Source organism: Athene noctua, chromosome 2 (genome assembly GCF_965140245.1).
Source record: "Athene noctua chromosome 2, bAthNoc1.hap1.1, whole genome shotgun sequence".
Classification (NCBI taxonomy): Eukaryota; Metazoa; Chordata; class Aves; order Strigiformes; family Strigidae; genus Athene; species Athene noctua.
In genome coordinates this window covers 5,256,799-5,281,563 of record NC_134038.1, presented here as the reverse complement: position 1 = coordinate 5,281,563, position 24,765 = coordinate 5,256,799, and the positions used below count along the sequence as shown (strand labels likewise).

General features: G+C 43.8%; 1 protein-coding gene across 16 annotated transcripts in view; it reads right to left on the bottom strand.

Moving 5' to 3' along the window:
* Positions 1–43: 43 nt before the first annotated feature.
* PTK2 (protein tyrosine kinase 2) overlaps positions 44–24,765 on the bottom strand; it is a 227,170-nt gene continuing 202,448 nt past the window's right edge. For 12 of the 16 annotated variants that reach the window (XM_074898370.1, XM_074898371.1, XM_074898373.1 and 9 more), the window contains 6 exons: positions 16,613–16,675; positions 9,640–9,679; positions 8,783–8,889; positions 4,678–4,833; positions 4,155–4,235; positions 91–2,478 (listed from right to left, as the gene is read on the bottom strand). In XM_074898370.1, coding sequence (XP_074754471.1) covers positions 2,266–2,478; positions 4,155–4,235; positions 4,678–4,833; positions 8,783–8,889; positions 9,640–9,679; positions 16,613–16,675 — 660 coding nt within the window. In that variant the 3' untranslated portion in view covers positions 91–2,265. Of the gene's footprint in view, positions 2,479–4,154; positions 4,236–4,677; positions 4,834–6,095; positions 6,105–8,782; positions 8,890–9,639; positions 9,680–16,612; positions 16,676–24,765 lie in introns of all 16 variants that reach the window. The other 4 variants (XM_074898376.1, XM_074898380.1, XM_074898369.1 and 1 more) reach the window with 3 other exon arrangements.

Below are 24,765 nucleotides of genomic sequence, written 5' to 3'. Positions count from 1 at the left end.
AGCCGGCGAAGGGCAGAGGATGAATGATGGCCGGGTTACCTGCAGGGACGAACTGCTGGCGTCACATGTTAATCTAGAGCTTTCTTTGTCCTTCATGCTTAACCCAGGCCTAGCACAGTGACAGCTGCAGCTCCAAGCTGCGCTCAGAGCGCAGGGACAGAGGTGGAAATGCAGTTGGTGAGCGCGGGATGTGTGATGGCTGCTGCTTGTGCTCAGGTTTAGCAGAAATGCTAAGACTTGGCTTGGTTGAAGCTGCAGTGGGTCTCGCTAATGGTTGAGCTGCAGTGCGGCCTCCGTCATCCTGGGCAGTTTCTAGTACCAGGTAATTTCATCTGTGCAGGGACTGGGCATTTCACAGCTGAGGACAGTTGAGCTGCAAAGTGGGGAAAATGCTGCAATTCTCAGGTAAAAGTCCTTGCTGGAAGCTCAACCAGGGATATTGTTTATTCATGAGTAGGTAAAATTTAAAAGCAGATTGAGTCTTGCAGTGCTGGGCACCAAGCCCAGGCTGTATAAAGTGGGTATTATTTTAGCTTTTCCAGGAAAAAAATGAGCATTTCTGAAAACTGCTTTGAAGGGTGGGTGTGGAAGATTGAAAGGAGTAAGTCAGAAAGTGTATTTCTAAAATAACTTCTGAACAGGACTTTTCCAGAGCAACTGAACGAGGAAGGGGTGATCTTTCAAATGTATAAAGTATTAAATGAAAATTGTACATTAGTGGAATGATGCAACTGTGTAAGGAGGGCTCCAGTGTTGTGCAGGAGGGCTGTTCCACATGGAGACCAAAAACTGACACACTCTGCCCTGCCTCATCTTCCCACAAAAGGAGCTCAGGCACCTGAGGAAGAGTTTAGTTAGTCCATGCAAGCCCCTGCTGCTGCTCCCAAAACAGTTTGTGCAAACCACTCAACTGCTGCGTTCCCCCGCCCCTTGAAGAAACCTTCCTAGGAAAGTGATTTAATGTAGAGGTCTAAAGGAGTGACACAAGGTACTCACAGATGCTAACACTGACATGTTCCCTGTGCTCCACAGCGGGAAGAAAAACTGCTTTGTGGGAAACTGCTGAAATCTTGGCTTTCCTCCTTAAACACTTAATGTTGCTCCTTAAGTCCTGCGTAAGTAAATTCTGAAAAGCTTGCCAAGCAGGGAATAGTCTTGGGTGGTTTGTTCTGCAGTTCACATGCCCATGAAATAATACAGTCAGAATGTCACTGGTAACACCTTTTTAATAGGTCAAAGTAACTGTACAGTTCATTATATTCTTCCTGAGAATAATTTATATCCCTTAACAGCAAAAAGGGAGTGTGGTTTTTTTTATTTTAACAGAACAGATGGCATAACTGGAAAACCAAGGAAAATCTAATTACACTGCTCTACTGTAACTCCTCCCAGGCAAGATAGACAAAAGGATGGGTCAGTTAACTACAGTGGGTTTAAAATATTCAACATGGCTTTAATCTGTCTTTATAAATTATATAAAAATGGGGGACATGAATGGTTACAGAACTCTTCTAAATGCAGCTCTGAATTGCTCTGGTACAAAGCAGCATTTTTGCTTCCAAGGAAAACAACATTGCTACAAAAGAACTGGCACGTTATTCTGGTGAAAAAGATGAGAGAGAGTTTTCAGTTGTGTTCTACAGCTAGTTCCAAACAAATGCTTCACACATTCACATAAAAGTAAAAGGCAGGAAGATGAAGAAGAGGGCTTTAGTTTGTCTTGAAATGACTGAAGTCTTGAAAATATAGCTTTTTATTCTTTCTCTGTAAATTGTGATTAGCATATTGCGACGTAAGTGTTCTAATAAAAAAATTCCAGTCTGGATAGTTCATATACTGTGGGCAAGAATTCTCAGCCCTGAGGTTTCCCCGAATTCTTCACTTCACAATATCTTTCTCTCTACGCTGCTCCATCGAGTTTTGGCTCCGAGACCGTAACTCCGTGGCAGCTCTAGGCTGAGCGTGGCCCACGCCACAGCATAAAACTGAACTGCGCTTCCGTAGCCGCCATTGCCCGAGGATTTCTGTACAAACTTCATCGTGTGATAATGCCGCTTTCTGAATCCCAGACCAGCTTGGCTTTATGATAAAAACACGGTTAAACTTTTGTAATGAGAGAACCAGCAGCGGTCAGTCAGGTCTGCTGAAGCAAGAGGCGCTGGAAAGCCAGGACTACACTGGGTTAATCCTCACTGCTGGTGGAAGGTGAAGTAACACCCTTTTGCAAGCGGAATTCTTCAGCTGATGAACCTCTTCCCTCAGTACTTAGTGCGGTCTGGACTGACTGATCATTTTCAGTCTGGCTTGATCAATAACATCCAGCAAGTTTTTGGCATCCACAGCCAGAGCGTGAGCAGCTGTCAGCATCTGCTTTTTGTACTCCTGCTGCAGACTGGTCATGACATACTGCTGGGCCAGTTTCATCTTGTTAATGAGGTCGGCCAAGTCTGAGTTCAGCAGCTTCTGAGCCATCTCGATCTGGAACAGGAAACACAGAATCATCAAGGTTGGAAAAGCCCTTGAAGCTCCTCCAGTCCAACCATTAACCTCACCCTGACCGTTCCCAACTCCCCCAGATCCCTGAGCGCTGGCTCAGCCCGACTCTTCAACCCCTCCAGGGATCCCAGGGACTCCCCCCTGCCCTGGGCAGCCCATTCCAACGCCCAACAGCCCCTTCTGCACAGAAATCCTTCCTCAGAGCCAGCCTGACCCTGCCCTGGGCAGCTTCAGGCCATTCCCTCAGGGCCTGGCACTGGGGCCTTGGCTCCAGAGACTCATCCCCCCTCTCTGCACCCTCCTTTCAGGGAGTAGCAGAGGGCCAGGAGGTCTCCCCTCAGCCTCCTCTTCTCCAGACTGAACCCCCCCAGTTCCCCCAGCCGCTCCCCAGCAGACCTGTGCTCCAGACCCTGCCCCAGCTCCGTTGCCCTTCTCTGGACACGCTCGAGTCATTCAATGGCCTTTTTGGGGTGAGGGGCCCAAAACTGAACACAGGAATCGAGGGGCGGCCTCACCAGTGCCGAGCCCAGGGCTCAGATCCCTTCCCTGTCCCTGCTGGCCACGCCAGTGCTGACACAAGCCAGGATGCCATTGGCCTCCTGGGCACACTGCTGGCTCCTGTTCAGCCCGCTGTCAATCACCCCCCAGGTCCCTCTCTGACTGGCAGCTCTCAGGCCGCTCAGGAAGGTTCAGTGTTGAGCTGCACTCACAGCAGTGATACTACACAGTGACCGCGCTCCCACCCCCCTCAGCAGACCCTGCCATCCCTGCTGGGAGCTGGGGCCACTTCTGCTGGCACCAAGTGGGGCAGACGGAATTTTGGCATGGGGTGCTTGACAGCATGTCCCTGTGTCTGCCGTTAAACAGCACCACCAGCTCAATGCCTAAGAGTGGATTTTAGCCCATGTCTTAAGAGTTAACACCTTGTTGCAGGTTTACAGGTCCCTACTGTCATCTTTTCATTACTACTATTAAAGTAGCTCTAAAGCATAAAAGTAGGTCTAAAAAAATAAGACAGCGATCAAGAAGGCAGACACAGGTTACTTAACAGAACCACACAGCTAAGTCAGGATGATTCTCTGAGCTGGCACTTAACCATTCTGCAGGTTTCTCATTATCAAACTGATTTTCTGGAGGAAAAACCTTAAACTGAGGCTCTGGAGGAAGTGGTTTTACTCCTGCCTGACAAACTTCACTGGAAGATCTCAGTTCCTTCTCATCCAGAACTAGGTTACTACAGGATGCCTTCTCATCAGAACCTTGCAGCTGCACCCAGCTACGCTCTGCCACCTGTTTAATGACTGCGTGCGAGCGGCGGTTTAATGAAAGATTGTGCTTAAACTTAGGAATTAACTCCCAGATGCATTGGAATGCTGGTTTTGTGTAAGCACAGATAACGGGTTTTATGTCAACTTCCTAGGGCTGTGTGCTCTACACTCCTCCATTATACCCAGTTTGAACATCTTCACTTAAGTCCATACTAGCCTGTCTCCATGCAGCAACTCTAATAAAATTTATTTCATGTAGAATTATAACCCCAGACTGCTGAGAGAACCAAAATGTCTGCATCTGTGAAGGAGAGTGAGCCAACACCTGTCCTGGCTGGGGCTAACCTCAAAGGGAGAGACTGAGCAGCAGGTGAGTGCAGCTCCACGTACCTCTCTGTGGGTGCTTGCAGGAAGCACTGGGAGGGTCTCGTCTACTGTTGCCAGTAAGGTTCTTAGTGCCAAACCAACCTCCTAAGAAAACACAAGATTTAGGAAATAAACTTTAAAAACGTAGAATGAACGGAGGGGAGAATTGTAGGAGTTCAGGAAGCAGTAGATACACCGAATTCCTCATCTGGATAAAAAGGGAGTTCTTAGCTGAGAGACTTCAAAATCCCACCTGCAAAATTCTGTGTTTCACCACCAAAACAAGATGCCAAAGGGTTAATAAAAAAACATGGAGAATATTGTGCACAACTCCCTGCCCCTGGATAAGCACAGGCAAGCTGGGGAATAAAAGCACCCTTGCCCACAATACTGTTAACAGTATCCAAAGCTCCAGCCCTCTGACCACAAGTTAACTCGCTCTGCAAACACAAAAACCTTTTCTCCTTCCAAATCTTCAAAAAGTTTCTCCTGTGCCACTCATTCGGGAGAGAAAAAAAAAGGCTGATTTGAGGAACTGGCTCCGTACCTTTACCATGGGTACGTACTCCTCCGGTGGGGCGGGCTGTATTTTACTGGACATTTCTATAACGGCTTTCACCAGCCCGGTGACGTTCTCGTAGACTTTGTCGTTGGAGCGGTCCAGGTTGGCTGTAGGGGGCGGGCTGATTTCCTGCGGCTGAATCTGGAAGCAGAGAGGGGTTGTTTAACCTCCTGTCCCCAGCAGATGGGGCTCAGCAGCTTCCCAACAGCCGTCGTATTCGCAACAGCTCCCCCCGCCCCGGTCCCCTGTCCTGGCTCAGCACGCTCACTCCTGCACCTGAAGGTTTCCTTTAGTTCTTCTGACTGAACCTGATCTGTGAAATGACACTGGGGAATTTTTACCAGGATTTCCCTGAAGAGCTTCCTGTATAACTCCCACAGTAAGAGAGGAGAATAATTTGAGGAACGAGTACAGGGTACTTGACACGTCTAAGTGGTTCACTACTGATGGACAAGTTCCTCTGCTAAGGCAACAGGTAGCAGGTCCCTTGTTCCAGAAAGTTGTTTTTTGCTCCAAAACAACGTCAGGGTACATAGTTAACATACTGATAGAGTAAAAAGAGAATATTGCTGTACATACTACGGTTTTGTTAGTGAAAATTCACAGCAGATCAACAAAAATGGTGTCACCAGCACAGGTGAGAAGTACCAAATGTTTTCATACTGTTTCCAATAGATCAGAAAAAAAACCCGACAGGTTAAAAATCCTGTAGTCCTTACTCAAGCAAAACTTTCATTGAGTCAGATCTGTCTAGAGTTGAATCCCCGACAGACTGAAATAATCCTGGACCAGAAAAGAAACAAACTGAAAACTTCCTCTGTGAGGTCCTCAGTGCCTCTGCTCCTGAACTGCAACACTACAAGCACCCCTGTTCCCTGCAGCTCTTCACTGCCTCGGGATGCCCAAGTGACCACTCAGTGGGAGCAGAAGGATAAAAATTTGCTTATTTCCTCCTGGTCACACAGCAGCTGTCTGCCCTGTCGATGTGAGATGGCTCACGGCATTTCAGCCCACCACACTGGGTTACTCTACAGGTTCTTACAACTGGTCCTAGCTACAGAGACGTTTCACTGGAAGCACCTGAGATACTACTACCCTGATGAAACTGTGAAATACTTGGATGAAACTTTGTCTAAGGAAGGCGTGCAGGATTTAGCGCATGGTGATTCCATTTTGTTGCATTTCACTAAGTGGGTACTGGCAGCTATTACAGAGATTCAATCTAGTGCAAAGATCAGAAAATACCTCAGGAAAAAGACCATTGTAATTGCCTCAATCACCAGTGAAAGGCTGTGATTCTAATTGGTTTCAGCAATTGAGAAGTTAAAACAGTCATCTGGCAAAGTCACATGCAAAGACATTTTGGAATAGGGCACGTACACACACGCTCACGCACTGCTTACCCTCCATGGCTATGGTTGAGCAGAATGTGGGGGAAGGTTAAAGAAATTTACCAAAAGAAGGGAAAAAAGAAAAACAATATTAATAAAACTCAGCAGGAAAAAATAAAAAAAAAAAAACAACAAACCAAACCCAAAACATGTGTAGCAATAAGAGACCAGTTAAAAAGCCTGCAACGAAAACACATCCTCAAACAGTATGGGCAGTCATTCGTGTTAGCTCGTGGTCCCTTGGTTACAGAGGCACGTGCTGTGTGCCCGTGTGGGAGGTGGAAGTGTTTGCCATGCACCCATGCGTGCTCCTCACCGAACACACGGCGAAGAGATCATGCAAAGCTTGACAGGAGCAAGCCAGTCTGGCGAGCAGCAGAGTGGTAAACGGAGTAGAGGGCCCGGCACCGGTGGGAAACAACACGACCTGTGCAGCCCCAGCCCCTTCACACAATCAAGAGATTTAAGAAAATGTTGTATTCATCTTTCTAAAGCTTTTTTTTTTTCCTATAGAAAAGTCAAGATAGGAAATACATGGTCATTAACCGGGCAGCTCCTGTTGTGATGACTAATCCCAGTTGTGGCTAAGAACTACCCAGGACTCCTTCTCGATGGATTATTCCCAACCCACTGAATTCCTACAGCCAGGCCCTAACTTCTCAACGGTACCAACATCTGCCTTTCTTAACACTCCTTTTTTTGTTGGTTTGTTTGTTTTGTTTAGACCTAACATCAACACTATTGCTCTGCAGACTATAAAGTCACACATTTCTCTGTGTGGACTGGCTGATTTTACTCCAGCGAGTAACAGAAAAACATGTATTTCCTGGTGCATGCCCTGAAGACTCCTGAGCACACACAGTTTGTTTTTTAATTCTGCAGAAAAGGGAGGCTGAAATGAACCCTAAAAGCCTCTTCAGTTTAGGACTGCAGACATTAACAGAGCTATATGCTATCAACAAATAACGGGCTGTTTTCTTGAAGGTATAAACCAATCTGATTTCAAGAAACTCTTGACAGAAAAAACAGAATCAGCCCTTCTTCTCTACAGAAGAAGCTATTTAGTACACAAATCTTGTTCACTTGTTATTAATGATGACTGCTCAGGTTGGTTTGTTGTCAAAAGGATGTATTTCAGAAACCATTTTTCATGTTCCATTATCAGCATTTAGACAGGAAATTTTAGAGAATCCAAGTTTAGTAACACATCTGTTACTGCTTTTTGACATTTTCTGAGGCTTGGCAGCTTGAGAAGCACTGTCATCAGTTTATAATAAATAATGCTGCTCAAATTTGCCACTGCTGTCTATTTACGCTGATTGTTAAATATTCCTGTAATCCCAGAAGAAGAGAGCAAGAGTGAGACAGGCAGGCAGCGGCTCTGATGGCAAGTTTTGAATCCACGGTCAGATGAACTGGATTTTTTCTGTATTTTCTTAAACCACCTAAAATAAGTGTCGCTTATCACAACAGCTGTGTCTACCACAACATGCTTTCCTGATCTTTACTACAGGCTTGGCAGGGCTTAGATTAGCCAGAGGTTCTCCTTCCATGAGGACCTGTACTAGCACTAGTGGTACCATGCAGGGATTGCCCCGGCGTGTCTGCAGAAGCCCGTGCTCTGCAGACTCTGTCTTTCTCCCCTCAGGAAATAGCTGGAGCACAAATCCATCACCGCTCTGGGAGGTACTGATGGCATCAACAAACAGCATGGGACCAGCAGCAGGAGTGATCCTGCTTTAACACTCCAGTCAGCAATACCACCGTCAGAGCAGCAGCCTTCGTGGAGGTGCACCTGTGTAGCTGCCAAGGTTGTGAAATAATAAAACGGCCATGTGTATAGATCAGCTGCATTTCTGTTCGAGTATCAGTGGCAGAATTCCCAACCACTATTGTATCTAGCTGCTGGAAACTGCTAGCATCAGAAATAGCTCCACTGATTCCTCTCAGGAGGCCCTGAGGACACTCAGGTTTGTGTTTCCTGAAGATGAGAAAGATATCGGAGTCCCAAAGGCAGGGAACAACACCTAGAGGCAGGATTTTAGAAGTGACTGACATGTTAAGGAGCAGTTCCATGGACACCAACTGCGGCAGGGGACAGGACACTGTTTCACAGCACCCTACAGCATCTCTCTGCTAGAAAACTGTAAAGTTTCATTTTTGGCTTTATTGCCTATTTACTGGAGATGAAACATATTAGAAGTATCTCAGTCACGGGTCAGACTCTTCCCTTGTTCCCCAGAGCTAGTAGGGTTTCTGGAGCCTTGGTGCTGCAAGCAAGAGTATTTTGGAGCACCACAGTTCAGACACGTCCCAATTCTCTGTGGCTGAGGACAGGACCTCGGTACTACCCGAGCACCTGTGACCCCTGGGTGTGCTCCTTCCTGCTTAACAAAGGTGCTGATCAGGGAGGCTGAGTCCATACGGGAGAGCTCACATGCGGGAGAGCTCACATGCTCTTGAAACGAGAAGTAAACTTCTAGGTGACAAACATGTTGAATCACATGGAGGATATGATCCTACCAGTTAACTCCCCACTTCCCTGGAGACCTGCCAGTGCGTGTCTGCCCCATGACAACATTTACTTGGGAAGTTTAGTCGCTTTTGCTTTCCACGGTCTCTACTTCAGGAACAGCAAACTATCTTAGAGTGGTAACTAATTTTCCGAAGCGTATTTCACATGACACTGAGCAATGTACCTTCACGCCTTCGTTGTAGCTGTCCACAGGGCTGTTCAGGCTTGCAAGGCTGCCCAAATGGCTGGGGGCTCCAGGGCGGGGAGGCTTCTTTGGCGGAGCTGCGTGATCTGATTAACACAACAATTTGCATTTTAGAGGACCAACGTATCAGGTGTACCCGCATAATTTTGGTCTGTCAACGCTACAAAGGCTACCTGTGATTTACTGTATTAGCAAAGGAGATGTACATCTTTATGTGTCTTACAGTAAATCCATTCTTTTAGGAGCTACACTTCAATCTCTGTTTCTCCTGAAGAAATGCAGACAGCAAAGGTTGTGGAATTCATCAGGTTCTCCCATGATTATGAGAACATTGCGGTCTTAGTAAGATACTTCAGAAATCCCTTTGTGGGGCAACTGCTACTCATCTCAGTACACCTACCCCAGATCGGAGAGGTACTCACCCTGTAGAAGCACAGCTGAGTGCCATACACGCTGCTTATTTCTGGGAAAATTGGACTTCTTCATGGCAGAAATCCTGGGTGTGATTCACTTTGAGACTGAGAAACTTAAATTTTGGTGTCTACTTTTGTTTTACATGTCTGAACTCCACACACGGTTAAGTCCTACACAGTGACTCAGCTTCCTCTAGACACTTCCCGCCTGTTGATGAAACACTTTCTTGGCTTTGCTGACTACATCTCTGGGGACTGCACGGGTAATTTAAACCCACCGTGCACTGAAACATCTATGTGTCGTTATCTGGAACTGAATCCATCCCTTGTATGAAAATACTGGCATAAACTTTTGTTTACTACTACTGGCAGACGACTTGTAACGAAGGGTTCAAGATGACAGAATATAAATTTACTTCTTACCTGGTTTACCCACGGGTTGATATATGTGCTGGTTACCAGCCTATAAAATAAAATGTACATTTAGACTAGTTATTACAGTGCTCACAACTTTCATCAGTACAATTTCAAATAGTGAGAGCAGCCAGTTCTAAGCACATTTCTCAACAGTTAAAATCACATCCCTATTCACCATCATTAGCTAAGCTCCTAAGTAGAGGTATGTTATTTATAGAGTAAGAAAAGAATTTTCATTGATTCTGCATCACTTGCGGCAGCCCTGGCCTCTACGTTAGAGTTTATCCTTCAGTATTAATCAAATGTGGTGGTATGTTCACGATGGGTTTCAGCCTGTATTCAGAGATCAAAGTGTAGGAGTCATGGTGATGACTTCTGAAGAAGCAATGGCAGCAGTGCAACAATCAGAGAACGAAGGTATTTCTGCACTGCGGGATGGTTTCCATAATGGTAACGGATTTCTAAGCTGGTTTACTTTTTGGTTTTGTCGCGAAGCTCTTAGAGTCGATTTGCTTATTCATCTCGAAGTATTTCATAGTAGACTGAAGTGACTTTCCTCGGGAGTTGTATTTATACAACCGTCACGCCAACCTCAGCCGCCGAGGCGAGCAGCTCCGGGGCCGGCACGATGGGGGATTCCTGCGGGGAGCGGGGAGACCCGCCGGGCCCGGTAACGGCGACCGCTAGGGGGCGCCACGGGCCCGGCTGGGCAGCCCGGCGGCAACGGCGTGTCGGGGCTCCGCACCCGCCGGGCTGAGGCAGCTTCGCAGGCAGAGCCCCGGGGGAACACGCTGCCCCCGGGTGCCAGGCTGCAGGGGGGGCCCTGCTCTCCTCCAGCGCCGGCCGGCAGCGGTGAGCACGGCTGTGGGAGCTGCGCCCGGGGAGAGGAGCTCCTCCGCTCAGGGACAGAGCTCCGGGAGGGGCAGCGGGGTGAGGGGGATCAGGGACAGCGAGAGGGAGACAGGCTGCGGGAACTGCGCCCGCCTGCCTGCGACAGGCCGGCCAGGCCAGCGGGACACGGAGGATCCCTTATCCTCTCCCCGCCCGGCAGAACGCGGTGACTTAAGGGACAGGGGACAGTGGCGACAAGGCCCTGCCCGGCGCTGCAGGCACGGCCCCGCCCGGACCCCCCCAGAGGTGCCCTCGGACAACCGGTACAAGGCTCTGCAAGTGGAACAAAACCATGATGAGGACACTGCTCGAGTCAGAGGAGTTGCCAAGGTTAAGTCAGCCTCTGCATCAAAACCGCTTCCAAAAAGAAAAAAAGTCTCCTATGACAATGAGACCCTTCTGTGGAGAACAGAAGACCCAACGTGCCGACCGGACCCACTTCTAAAGGAAGTCTGCTGCCTCCCTGGGGTCCAGAATAAAGATTTGAAGAGAAAACTTCCTACCCTGGTATGGCCCTTGGATTATTATCCATAGGTGATTTTTCACATAGGAAGCAAAGTTGCAGTAAGAAGTTCGAGGGAATCAAAAGAGATTTCAGGGCCTTAGGACACTTAGTTAAGGGATCAGGAGCAGAAGTAGTATTCTCTATCCCTCCAGTTGCAGGGAGTGATGAGGGAAGAAATAAGATGATGCAGCTGACCAATACCTGTCTCCATAACTGGCATCACCAGCAGAATTTTGGGTTTTTTCATCACATGTCTGTCTACACAACACCGAGTCTGCTGGCGACTGACAGGGTACACCTGTCTCAAAGGGGAAAAAGGACCTCTGCACGGGAGTTAGCAGGGCTGACTGAAAGAGATTTAAACTAGATCTGAAGGGGGAAAGGGATAAAACCAGGCTCACTAGAGATAAGCCTGGGGGCAGCAGACTAATGTCTGAGGGACAGTGTGCTAGGTTAACGGTTGGACTGGACTATCTTCAAGGTCCTTTCCAACCTAGATGATTCTGTGATTCCGTGCTAGTGAGATCCTTGGTCTGCTCCATGATGTGCTGAGTACACCGGAGCACATCTGAAATGTCTTTGTATTAACGCACACAGCATGAGGAGTAAACAAGAGGAGCTAGAAGTCCTGGAGCTAGAAGTCCTAGAGCTACAACATCACTGGCACAAGTGGAAGCTGGTGGGATGAGTCCTGGGACTGGTGTGCCATGGTGGATGGTTATAGCTCTTCAGGAGGGACAGGCAGGGCAGGTGAGGTGGGGGGTGCTGCTGTATGTAAGGGAGGGGTTGGACTGTATGGTGCTTACAGTTGGCGATGACACGGTCAAGAGCCTCTGGGTAAGGATGAAGGAGAAAGCAAATAAAGCAGATGTTGCTGTGGGAGTCTACTCAGCCAGGTGTGAGACTCCCCAGCCAGGCAGCACGATGGCACCAATTAATTATTCTACAAGGAATTAAGGGATGTCTCTATATCGGCTGCCCTGGTCCTTATGGGTGGTTTTAACTTCCCAGACACCAACTGGGAATATCACAGAGTCGCCACAAACATGTCCAGGAAACTTCTGAGGCCTGCTGAAGATAACTTCTTGGTGTGGGTACTAAGGGAGCTGACTAGAAAAGGTGCCCTTCCTGGATTTGTTCTTTGTAAACAAAGAGGGACTTGTGGGTGAAGTGGTGACTGATGGCTGTCTTGGTCACAGTGACCACAAAGTAGTTGAGTTTCAAAGCACTGGAGAGAGGAGCAAGACTGTGACCCTGGATATGGGGAGAGCAGGCTCTGGGCTGCTGAAGGAGCTGGTTAGGAAGGTCCTCTGGGAATCTGCTTTGGAAGGTATTGGGGTCCATGAATGTTGGTCACTTTTTAAGAGCCACCTCTGAAGAGCGCAGGAGCAGACAATTCCAAAGTGTTGGAAGTCAAGCAAGTGGGAAAAAGCCAGCTTGGCTGAGCAGGAATCTTCTAGAACTTAGGTAGAAAAGTGTACTGATATTGGAAGCAAGGACAGGCAACATGGGAGGACTATAGATGCTGTTTGCCACTTGTAGGGAGAGAATTTGTGTGGCTAAAGCTTGATTAGAGTTCAAGCTGGCCAGCACTCTTGAAGGAAAACAAAAAGGGCTTTTTAAAATACCTTAACAGCAAAAGGAGAATCGGAGATAACACTGGTTCGTTGCTTGATGAGGTTGGACACCTCACAAATAGGGACACAGACGAAGTGGAGAGGTTAATGCCACCTTTGCCTCTGTCTTCAGCACTAATGAGGGGCCCTGGGACCCCCAGAGCCCTGTGCTGGAGGACTGGGGGGATGATAAACTCCCAGCTGGCTCTGAACTTGTTCAAGACTTGCTGTTCCAGCTGGATGAAGGCAAGTCCATGGGGCCTGATGGGATTCATCCCAGGGTACCAAAAGACCTGGCCAATGTTATCGTGGGGCCTCTCTCTCTTATTTTTCAGTGGTCTTTAGGAGTCTGGAGAGGTCACAGATGACTGGAAGCTGGCAAATATTGTCCCTGTTTTCAAGAAGAGTAGGAAGAAAGACCTGGTAATTACAGGCCTGTCAGTCTCACTTCAGTGCCTGGTAAAATTATGGAGAAGGTTATTCTGGGAATTATTGAAAAACACCTGAGAAACAACAGAGTCAGTGGTCACAGCCAGCACAGACTCACAAGGGGAAAGTCCTGCTTAACCAACTTAGTTTCCTTTTATGACAAGGTCACCAATCCAGTTGACGAACTGGATTTGAGCAGGGAGTTGGACTCATCGATTCTTATGGGTCCCTTCCAACTTGAGATATTCTGTGATTCTATGGAAGATGGAAATCTGTTTGGTCACTGCCAAATTAATACTCTACAACAACTTGCAGTCGTCATGTCATTAAAACCCTTACAATCCCAACAGTCACATTTCATGCAAGCATATCTGTATAAGGGAGTTTCCATTGCAAAGTAAAAACACTGAAGGCAGTTAGAATTTAATAGGTCTAGTACTGAAGCATCTCAAAAAGAAATTTATAAAATAAAGACCATTTTCTGCAAAGTCGGACAAGGTCAGACCTAAGGAAGCTGCTTTTTCAACACTTTGAAGATGACATTCAGACTGCTTATGGTTCACTTTTAGTGGGATGAAAACACAGTATTTGCTTCAATTCACCTTCAGCTCTGGATAATGCTATCACATAAATGACCACGTAAGAATGTTAATTCATTAGCTTTCTTTTCTGACCTTTTAAAGCAACTGGTTTTGAACGTCTCACATTCTCTGTTTTCAGAAACACACCCAGGTAACAGGGATAATAGCAGTACACTTACTATTCCCTAGCTTCTAACTCCACTGCCACCTCATTTCAGTGCTAGACAGCTGTGAGGATACCAAGCACCTTGCCCAACAGCACCCAGAAAGTTTGCAGGAGATCCTCCGAACTGAACTTCTGAGCAGCTCATGCCTTCACAACTGACTCATCTTTCCATTAACAAACTGGAGGGATACTCCAGTAGTTCAGTATTTATTCAAAGCTTCAGCCTAACTTTTTTAGAAATTCATGTTATGGTTTTAAAATTACAGGCAGATCCGACAATGCCTCCTATGGCCAAGGTTGCCTGAGGCCTGCTTTCAGCTGCTCAAAACTTTGCCAAATTTTAACTGCATGAACCGAAAATTCCCACACTAGCTCTCTACTTTAAGCTAATTTCTATCAGTTTACGATGGAAAACTGGCAAGAAGCACAACTTTCAGAAAGTAAGGGTGCAAAAGAATGTATTGCATAGGGAGAAATATGAAGTTTTCTTAAGTTTCACAGAGGATATTCCATCAACTTAATGATTTAGAGCAGAAATGTGATAGCTAGAAATAAGTGAGCATGTTTGTCCTGCCTACTCCAAGTCTGCAACCACAGACTTGGAAAAAAAAAAAATAAAAAAAATAAAAAAAATCAAACTTCGCTTTCAGGAGCAATGAGTAGAAATCAAAGATTTCAAGCCCTGAAACTATTCTGCTGCCACCAAATACCTCCGAAACCCACTGGCTGATCATCTCACACACTACCCTACGGCCATCCTCTATAGCTAGAAAAAACCATCTGCTTTCTGCCAGCACCATCAGTCATGTCATTAACTTTGATTTGTGTTGTTAAACCTAAATATTTCAAATCTAATAACCCTGGGAGAGAGAAGGGAGGAAAAGAGGAAGGAAACTAAAATTCCACTAAAACAATTCTTGCATATTTACTTCCAGAAAATTGCATATTAAAAATATATGTCAAAACAATCTGCACAAAATTATACAGCCACGTGCTCATCAGTTGGGAACTACTAAATGCATATGATAACTGTTCATTTGTACCATCCTACCCAAGAACAGGATCATGTATTACTTCTCCTCCCTCCCAGTGTCCCTGAACTGCTGCTGCCCTGAACAGGAATCAGAGCCGCTGTGCTTTCTGCTCTACACCCTTCCAAGCGCCACAACGACTAATCAAAGAAAAAGTTACTTTGTGGGGAAGATGTAAATGACTTCAGTGAACTGGATTCTGTCCTCATGACTGAAATCTCTGTGTAATGTTAGGCAATTATTTAATCCTAGTTTCTCCTAGAAAAGACCACTGCCTATTTCTTACCATTTTGAGAAACTGAGATTGACTCAGAGAAGTAACAAACATTTCCCACTGCAAATGAAGTCAGTCAGAGTTAAGTTCTGAAGGTATTAAGAAGTATAAAAATGCAAAATCAAATTCTGCAACCAGAAATTGAGTTGTTAAGAATTAGAGTCTCTTTTAAAACTCATTTAGTCAATGACCACTGTGTGTTTTCTTCATGCTCTTTCAAATGGGGTGTGAAATTGTGGTACCTTGTCTGGCACGACAGAACTACCCCTACAAGCAATTTGGGATCTGGGTGTTGTATTTTTTATTCTAACCCCAGGCAGTCATGCTGCAATCAAGCAGCAGTCAGAGAAACTATCTGGCTGCAAGAAGCTGTAGTTTAAACCCGTTGCCACCAAGAGCCACCTCAATCAAACCTCTGGCATGACTTAAAATCTCCCAGTTAGCTCAAAGCATCTTCAGGAGCAGCACAAAATGCAGTGATACTTTACTTGCTCCTACATAAAGAGGCAAAATAGCAAAGACATAGCAATAGCTAATAGTCTTCTCCAATTTAATGGAAAAAAATTCAGCAGCTTCCAGACATGGATGCCTCTAGAGACCACGCTGCAGTGTGTCATTAATGTACTCACTCATGATTGCATTTTGGCTGCAATTGCAGGAAGAGTCCCTAAATTCTTAGGTAGTGAAGAAATACCGAAGCCAAACTAGGAGTTTGCAATCACATCCCAAATGAACTAGGAAAGTGAATTCAGAACATTAACTTCACTTTAAAGGTGATCTCTGGGGACAAACAGTAGACGAAGCATCAGGCTTCTATCATTAACAGTCCCTCGCCTAACCCCCCCATCAATAAGGATGATTCAGACTCCAATGGCAATTAAACAATTGGAGAGACGTTTTTAGCTAAACAGACAGCAGTTAAGCCAGTAAGAAAGAATACCACAGCTGCAGCTGTTGTCTGGCAATAAATGAATGGCTGTGGGGTTTATTCCATTTGTTTCATAGCGGATCATTTGCCCCAAACAGATTTCTGGGTAATACAGCAGTAACATTTACATTCCTTGAAAGAAAACCCTTCAGATATTTAAAACAACCAAAAAAGTTATTTTAATCCTGCTTCCTGTTGACAGAACTTTCAGAAAACTATCCACATTTTTAAATAAAAGGCCCAATTATAGCACGTGAACATTTAACAATTATTGCAACGTATCTGTGGAAACATTTTAGTATTTGTTTCAATAGCAGCTTCAAGGGGAAAAAAAACTACAACAAACCCCAAATCCCCTAAACTGGTGCATGAACACATTTGCCACGGCTGCTGTTCCCACAGAATCTGAGCCTCTTGGAAAGTTGTAGAACCATGTAATAATAGTGGAAACATTTAGCAAAAACTTTAAATCACCTCCCATATTCAAGACAGCGTACAGCATGTTCTACCAGGGAACAGGAGAAAGTTGGGAGATGAAAAGATCCCACACATACTTACTGGACCCTGGAGACCTCCATCCTCCCGGTCGATGCTGCTTCGGGAGAGCCGCACGTCGGGTTTCTAAAACAAAAATTAAAGATTTCATTCCATACTCTGCTTATCGATTCATGCGACCTAAGCTTAAAATCATTTTTAAAGACAGGAAAATACTGTTAAAAAATTCACACTGACAAATACAGATGTCATTTTATTCCAGTCTATACACCCCCGCTGCTGCAACTACGCGCGTCTGCAACTGGAGCTACTGAAACTCCTGGCAGCCTTCTCGACTGCTTCTCAACCACCCGTTCTCAGCGCATGTGTAAAAATGCTTATTATAAATATTGATAGTACCATTTCCCTAACACAACATTGGAAAACCTGCATTTTAATTTTTTTCAAAGGCAGCAAAAGTTGGCGTTGTTTTTTGTTTTTTTTTAAAATAACTGCTTCCCAACAGCAAAATTTAAACCATGGGATGAGAAACGCTGCGCATTAATTCCCACTTCCTGCCCGAGGACAGCTTATATGTACTTGGCTCCCTCTCCAAGTCTGCAAACAGGGCCAATTACTGGAGCTCTTTAAACACTGCATTTGGATACAGAGAGCTAATAAAGACATCCAGATGCACTATTCTCCTGATACAAGCAACAAATGTATTTCTCTCTTATGTACTTGAAGCGAGGTATAGGAACCCAGGGCTTGGTTGCTTAAAGTAAAAAAGACCACACCGATTTTTTTCCACACATTTTTCTCATCTCTCCAGCAAATCCAGGTATGTTACACTTATTCTTCAAGAACAATGCTAATTACATGGAAAGACAAAGGAAGAGTAGATGTGAAACAAACGTTAACACTGATGTGAAGACACAAGTTCAGCAAAATTGAGAGTGGTTTTCTACTGCACTAATGAGGGTATATAAAACCGAAGAGGATCTTTATCTGTTCAATTCACTCTTCTACTAGATGAGATGAGGAGTTAATGAAACTGGATAAAATGCTTATCTACATCAATGTAAATACAACTTCCTTCATATATCTGTATACATATATATACACATAAAATGGGACACACACGGCATGAGAAGGAAAATTTTTTATTTAGAGAAATGTAGGCGTGTGAATACTGACTGTAACTAAACCAACCCCATGTTCTTTCAGGGTCAGTTTCAGGGGATAAATATATCCATTTCTTGTTTAAAGCTACTCCAGATCCCTTCTTTCTTTCTAAAAAGCACTAAAGAATAATTCCAACTCGCATATCCTGCTAATAACCCCAAAAATCCAGCAGAGCAGATAGAACTCGCAAAGATACACTAATATTGATCTTTTGTCATTAAAAATACCCCAGTTGTGCTGGTGGTGTGTCAGAAGGGCTTATACTTTGGATTATCATTCATTCTTTGCAGACTGAGGCACAGTCAGAAACAGTCGCTGCCTGAAAGAACGTGCAGATTAAAAATAGACAAATCATACTAGACAGGGAAATATTTAACCCCATCTTAAACAGGAAGAACTGAGGCGATTTCCCCATGCTTCTCTAGGAATTTGTGACAAATTTTAAGATGAAACCTACCACTGTCAGATCTCCAGTTTATTCTCTTTATTATGATGAAGGATCTTTTTCTGATTAAAGTCTCACTTGATATGGGTATGTTAGATACTTCATTAGATACCTAAAGTCATGATTCTCATGTTTTTAAGCTAAAGCAAATAGCTATCCTTGTTTAACTAAGCATACAACTAACTACATTTCTGTTGCACTGATGTTCACAATTTCCTTTCGTATCACGTTCTTTTCTAGCCAAGGAAGTGGCCAAAGTATTTGGAAATAGTCAAAGACTGCTTTATCACAGGGGTCTTTGCATCTTTAACAATTTATGATTCCAGAAATGCACCGCAAACCAGACTCCAAAGATAATGAAATATCAAGCACTTTAAAAGATTCAGAAGCACAAAAATACACACTAGTCCAACTAACAGATTTTTTTTTTCTAGTATTGCAAGAAAAAAGTTAAATTAACAGATTAACAGACATCTCCTCCCCTCCTTGTCTAACAAGGTCCTCCCTTTCATCATCTAAACTCTCTAAATGTCCGATTCTACCTCCTCACATCACAGCAACAATTCAATTACCCAGGTTGCCACCAGCAGCAAAGGTGCAGTGTATCAGTGAACTTCAGGACATCATGCACATGAACAGCATAAAACCACCTAGCTGGAGTCTAAATTACATTATTAACTTGACGAACACTGGCTTCACACAGCGCCAACAAAAATACAGAGTCCTGCTGACCACCCTGATGGAAGCGACGCCATGGAAGGCACTGGCATCTCCAAGAACTTGATCTGAAAATGAAGATACCAAACGCCAACAGGTAATAGCAAACCAGAGGGTCCGCGGGCAGTCTGTGCAGCTGCACAAGCCACCTGCATCTTGGTGATCCGCATATTTACATCTTAGGAATAAGGACAGAAAATCCTTAGTAGTACGTAAATGCAAGCCCTTTTCAACTTCTTCAAACGTTTTCCTCCTTCTGCCCCATCAAAACTTGGATAGTTAGGAACACGAGGAACAACAGAGAAATTTCAACACACTTTTGTGTCCAACGACTAAGAGGCCCAATTACATTTCTAGTGACTTGAGTGTGCTCCAATAAATTCTAACAACTCCCACTTTGGTAAATATTAGTTATTTGTGAAGATATGGAAATTTCAAAAGACAAACTCTTTAACAGTAAAGACAAACTATGGAAATTTCAAAAGACAAACTATTTTACAGTAAAGGTGGTATCTAAGATCAAACTCCCACTGTATTTTGAAATATTTAGCAGCAATTCTTACGCTTCTACAATGGAAAGAGCTTTCATTTTAGCTCCCCATGCTGAATTACGTAGCAATGCATTACTGAATTTTTAATACTTGAGATGCTTCCGATGTGTTTAATGCAATATTCTTTAGCTCAAAAATAAGCCTCACACCAAAACTGACCCGTTCTGTACTTTACACACCATTTTACAGCCCCAAAGCACCCTCTTCTATCTTTCCAGTCCCTGCTATGGCCCTGTACCTCCACGGCAGCCCTCAAAAACCGCAGAGACTCCTCCAAGTGATTCTCCCATCCTGGTACTGGGTGTACCAGTAGATAACAGAGCCTCTTGGCTGGACAGGGAAGGATCCTGCCTGAGAGGCACCGAAAGGGGCTGGAAAGTGGTGCTCTGCACGTGTGCATTTACAGAGAACACTTCTGGCACTTGTTGGAGCACGATCGTATTGAGGGTGTATATACAACAGGAAGATGAGCTGGAGTGGGGAGAACCCTCAAGACATCCACTTGGTTGTGAAGCTCCCAGGTTGAAGGTAGCTAGTAAGACTGTGTATCTACAAAGGCCTTGCTTAACACTCCTGTGCAGCATAAGACTGTTTCAGAAAATGAAGCCTTTGGGAAACTGGAGATTTATGATTCAGCTTTACCTGAAAAAGTTGCCGTCTGTGATTATGTTTTTCAAGCCTTGAAGCTAAACAGTGAATGACTTGATGACGGATCATCTTCAAATGTGTCTCATACCCATAGTATGACAGGACTTCTCAAGCACACAAACTGTGGTGCTCTGAAATTTTTTTTGTGAAAGCACTAACTGTACTAAACTAAAATGCATGTTTAAGAAAAGTCTTTTCCACTTACCATTATCTTCATTACAGATACTATTTTAGGGAAGAACTATATTTTAACAAATATTTATCTTGCAGAAAATCAAGACCCTTGAGAAGCAAATGGATTTTTTTCTAGTAAGTAGTCTACTGATCTAAAATCTTTGGAAACGTCATAAGGACTTTTCAGACAGGATACATATGTTGACAAACTGGAATATAATCAACTTTATTTCCAGTATTTCTGCTCACTCACTAATAAAAGAACATGTAAGTCTTGGCATTCGCAAGACATGCCAAATTGTAATGTCTTGGTGGGATTTTCTCAGGCTAAAAATTAAAATCTTATTTTAGCAACAGTTCACATCAATTATATTTGAATTGCAGTTCTCAGTGTCAAAATAGAACAAAACCACAACGATGTGGGAATTTCAGAAAAAAACCCAAACCAAACACGATAAGAAAACTATGTGAGTTATTTCTTCTTAGCCTATCACAGGAAAGGGCTACACATTTTAACACTGCTCTGTCTGCTGAAGAATTAGTAAAAGGCACGCACATCTATATCATTATTTTATATGATTAAAACCAATGCCACGTACCATCAATACAGCCACAGAAGAAAGGTTCAAACTGGAAACTAAATGTAAATGAGGAAGCAGGTCATTAAACAGGTCCAAAAGAAAAACGTTCTGCAAAATGTTCAGAGATAACGACTGTCAAAAGTTACACCACAGAAATCACTAACTTCACTACACTGCTGAACTTCAAAGGTCACTTTGAAAAGACACAGAACCACACAGCTGCTTTCCCACAACTTCTGCAAAGCAAACTAAATAGCTACCAGTTCAGCAAGCTCTCTCATGGCATCATCACCACCACTGGTTTCCTATCTGTGGTTACAGGTGATTCTCCTTTTGGGTCAAACTCTATATTAAAATACTAAAGGTACCACTCTCTCCTAGAAGCAATAAAAAAAAAATCAGGATAGTTTTTGGCAGTTCCAAACTTCTGTCAAAACCCACAAATAAAAGTATCCCCGGGGGGCCTTTAAAAATTATTTTAACACAATGAATTAATTGATTTGCTTTCAAATTAATTCTACAGACAAGGAGTCAGGGCTGGAAGATTAAACATACACATGCTGTGGTCCTATTGAAGTAATCTGATCCTCATGGGCTGATTTTCTGTGTGAATAAATACTGTAAAGGAAAGCCATCATGTTGGACATAAGTGCAAGTATGGCAGCATGCGTGCCAGGCTGCAGGGTAATGGGCCAGATCTTTTAGTTACAGTGAGCTGCAAGTGCCAGCAGCAGAAGGGCCAGTCACAATTGTGGGGCACTATTTTTGGGGATGGAGGCTGTTCGTTCTGCTTCTATGCACTATGCACGAGTAAAATCTTGATTAATCTTTGTCACTTTTGGTTTTTGAAATACCTGTATGGTCAAAAAACAACTCTGCAGAAAGTGCAGAATGAGAACTTCATTAATCTCTTGTGATTTTGCTTGTCTGCTGAGTCTAAACATTACAGGATATATAAATGGTGAGTGAAAAACTCCAGTCCTCAGGACTGCAGCACCTAAAAAGAACTAAGATTCCTTACACAGGCAGCAAAACAGACATCCACTTGTCTGACATAATGTGTTTGTACTGCAGCCATCTCACCCATCCACCTGCATATGCCCTGGACAGAGAAACATCTTCTGTACTTGCATCAAGCTTAAAGTGCAGAAATGCTTAGTTTTCACTTTAGCTTTCTCAAAAATAATTCAGAGATGTCTGTTCTCCTTCCCGGAGATGCTGATAACCAAAGCACTTTTATCAAGACAGCATGAAAGCCTACAAGTTTAATCAGTGTCCAGTAAAGCTACCAGACTGGTGTGCAACTTGGTACAATTTAAAATGAAACACTTCTTTTCAGTATTTATACAAGAGATTTACTTTCATTCAGAAGCTTCCCATGAAGAGAGATCTCTTTGTTTCCTCTTTTCACAGCAGAATTTCAGAATTCTGGATTGTGTTACGGCTGCAGCTTGCAAACAGAATTTCTATCTCAAGTATTGACTAGTCACATGTTCTCAAAGGACCAGTTTCAGGCAAACTGCTCACACTGATAACAACCTCTCTGAAGACTGGCAAATTTCCATTTCAATGCTACTGCAATTTAATTCTTCATCTGGGGTGTCTCGTCTAGCACACACAGCATCAGTGCTGTTTATACTTGTAGTAACATGCTTTGAGTTGTATTTTTTCCCTGTAGAAGCAGCAATATATTTCAAGTCATGAGCAAGCTGGTATTACTCTAGGGAAAAAAAAAAACAACTGTACTAACAGAAACCCCACTGAGGATTTTTCTTCTTGTTGCAGTGTCTTAAATGAGTTGCAGTTGCTCTCCTGTGAGTCCAATTCTCAATAGCAGAAGTGAGATATGCAGGAGTCTGAAGACTGTGTAAACAGAGCTGCTTTTGAAAGTAGCCAGTTTAAACTGAGAACACTACACTCTCTGGTTACACAAGTTAAAAATTAAAACCTGGCTCTACCCTCTCTATTGTTCTCTGCGCTCAAAAGGAAGAATATTCTTCTGAAACCTGCCTATAGAAGGCAAGGCAGAGCCAGACTCCAGCAAATCATTTTATTAGATTAGAGCAGAAAGGCGTCTTGAAGCAAGTGAGAGACATGACATCAATTTTGAGAAAGTTGCTTCTCCTCTCTAAATCACCTGCAGTGAAATGAGAGAAGGCACTTCTCCCAGGAGAAGAAACATCACTAGTCACTCACTAGAGGACATGGGCCAAGAAGCATGTGTGTGTAATACATGAATTATTTCTACGCGGGACCTGTGTTTGGACTCTCATGTATGAATTGTGGATATCCTTCGGGAGATCTGCAAGGCCTCCAAGCATGACTCCCCACAATGACTTTTCTACCATCTAGATTTCTTTGGAGTTAAACCTAGAAAAGCACATCCCTTTTCCAAGAAACAATCATCTACAAACAGAATATTCCTCTGACACATCCTGCTATGGGTTCAAAGATACCCTGTGGTTATCATTAGCTTGTTCAGCTTTTGACACAGTGTATAAATCTGTAACAGGCATTAAGTATAAACCCCAAAGTCTGTATAGTCAAACTGTTAGCACAGAAAGAAAAAGAACTGATGTCTCCTATGGATTCCAATTCCTCATTTTGGCCATTTAAGTTAATGCTTACTTCCACTCAAACTTTCTCTGTTTTTTGTCACTTTCAACCCTCTAAGGCTTTACAGCAACCAAATCCAGCTCTGGCAAAGCTGCAGAGCTGTACGGCTGCTCACCAGCTCATCGGTGATAGTTCTCCTCTGAGTAGGGGGTGGCAACAGAGATGGTGTCTCTTCACAACAAAAACTAACACATAATGAAAACAAAATAATTCTTTTCCAAACATATGCTAAGGATGTATTCTAGATCAAAACAAACAATCAGCAAATCCCCCCTCAAGCAGCAATTTGGGGTACGGTAAACATACTAATGGTCCAGATATGGGATTAAAACACAGTAACACTACAAGTTATTATTTGTATAATAATTAAATGACTTATATAATAATTATCTGGCAGAAAAAGCCAAAAAGTTCAGAAAGGTCAGAAAGTTTTTTGCAGAAAGTTCCCACACAATCTACTGCCACCTGAAACCACAGTACCTCATTCTCAATCAGCATATTGATTCCTCAAAAAGTTCCTGACCATCTTGCAAGTTTTAACTGACAATGGGATCAATTTGACCTCCTGGGCTTGTGAAAGTCACAGGCAACTGGTGCCATCCAAGACTGAAAAAGCTAATGCCCAAATTAGGGAACGAATTTTCCTTTCCCCTCCCACTCTTCAGCTTGCAATAAACTGGAGAAAGCAATCTGGATAGAGTGGTTTCTTTACAGTCATCCAATGGCAAACCGCAAATTCCCAAGTGCACTTACAAGGAAACCAGACAAAAGCAAGCTGCAGTATCCTTTAATATCTTAACTCTGGCACAACCTGTCCAGAACACGTACTGGGCATGGCAGTACCTATCAGTAACTCTCAAGAGCTAGTGGAGTTTCATCCTACCTTGGTTGTCTTCACAGCTGTCAGCTGTTCTGAACAGTTTTGAGTACGATACATAACTAAACCCCTGAGAGACTAAGACAATTCAACTGGCAAGGAGTAAGGTCTTGGTGACACCATCTACGTACAAGATCTTGCTCTCCATTCCCACCCATTGGCTTCCTATAGAATAAAGCAGAAATTCTTGTTTTCAAGGAACCCAATGTCCTGGCTTCAAGATCACGAAGACTGTTTCAAGGTCTGTGAGACAATCACGATCAGCAAGTTTGGTGTCTAAAGTAAAAATTATTTATCTGTACAGCTAAGATTTTCCTGGAGACCAACTCTAGACAGTGCAGAGAACTCTTACAGAAAACACTTGCTTTAAATATAGAGTATATTTATTCAAACTTACCTCCTGTAACAAACCCATGTCACCTGCATTTATGCAGGCATGTTTT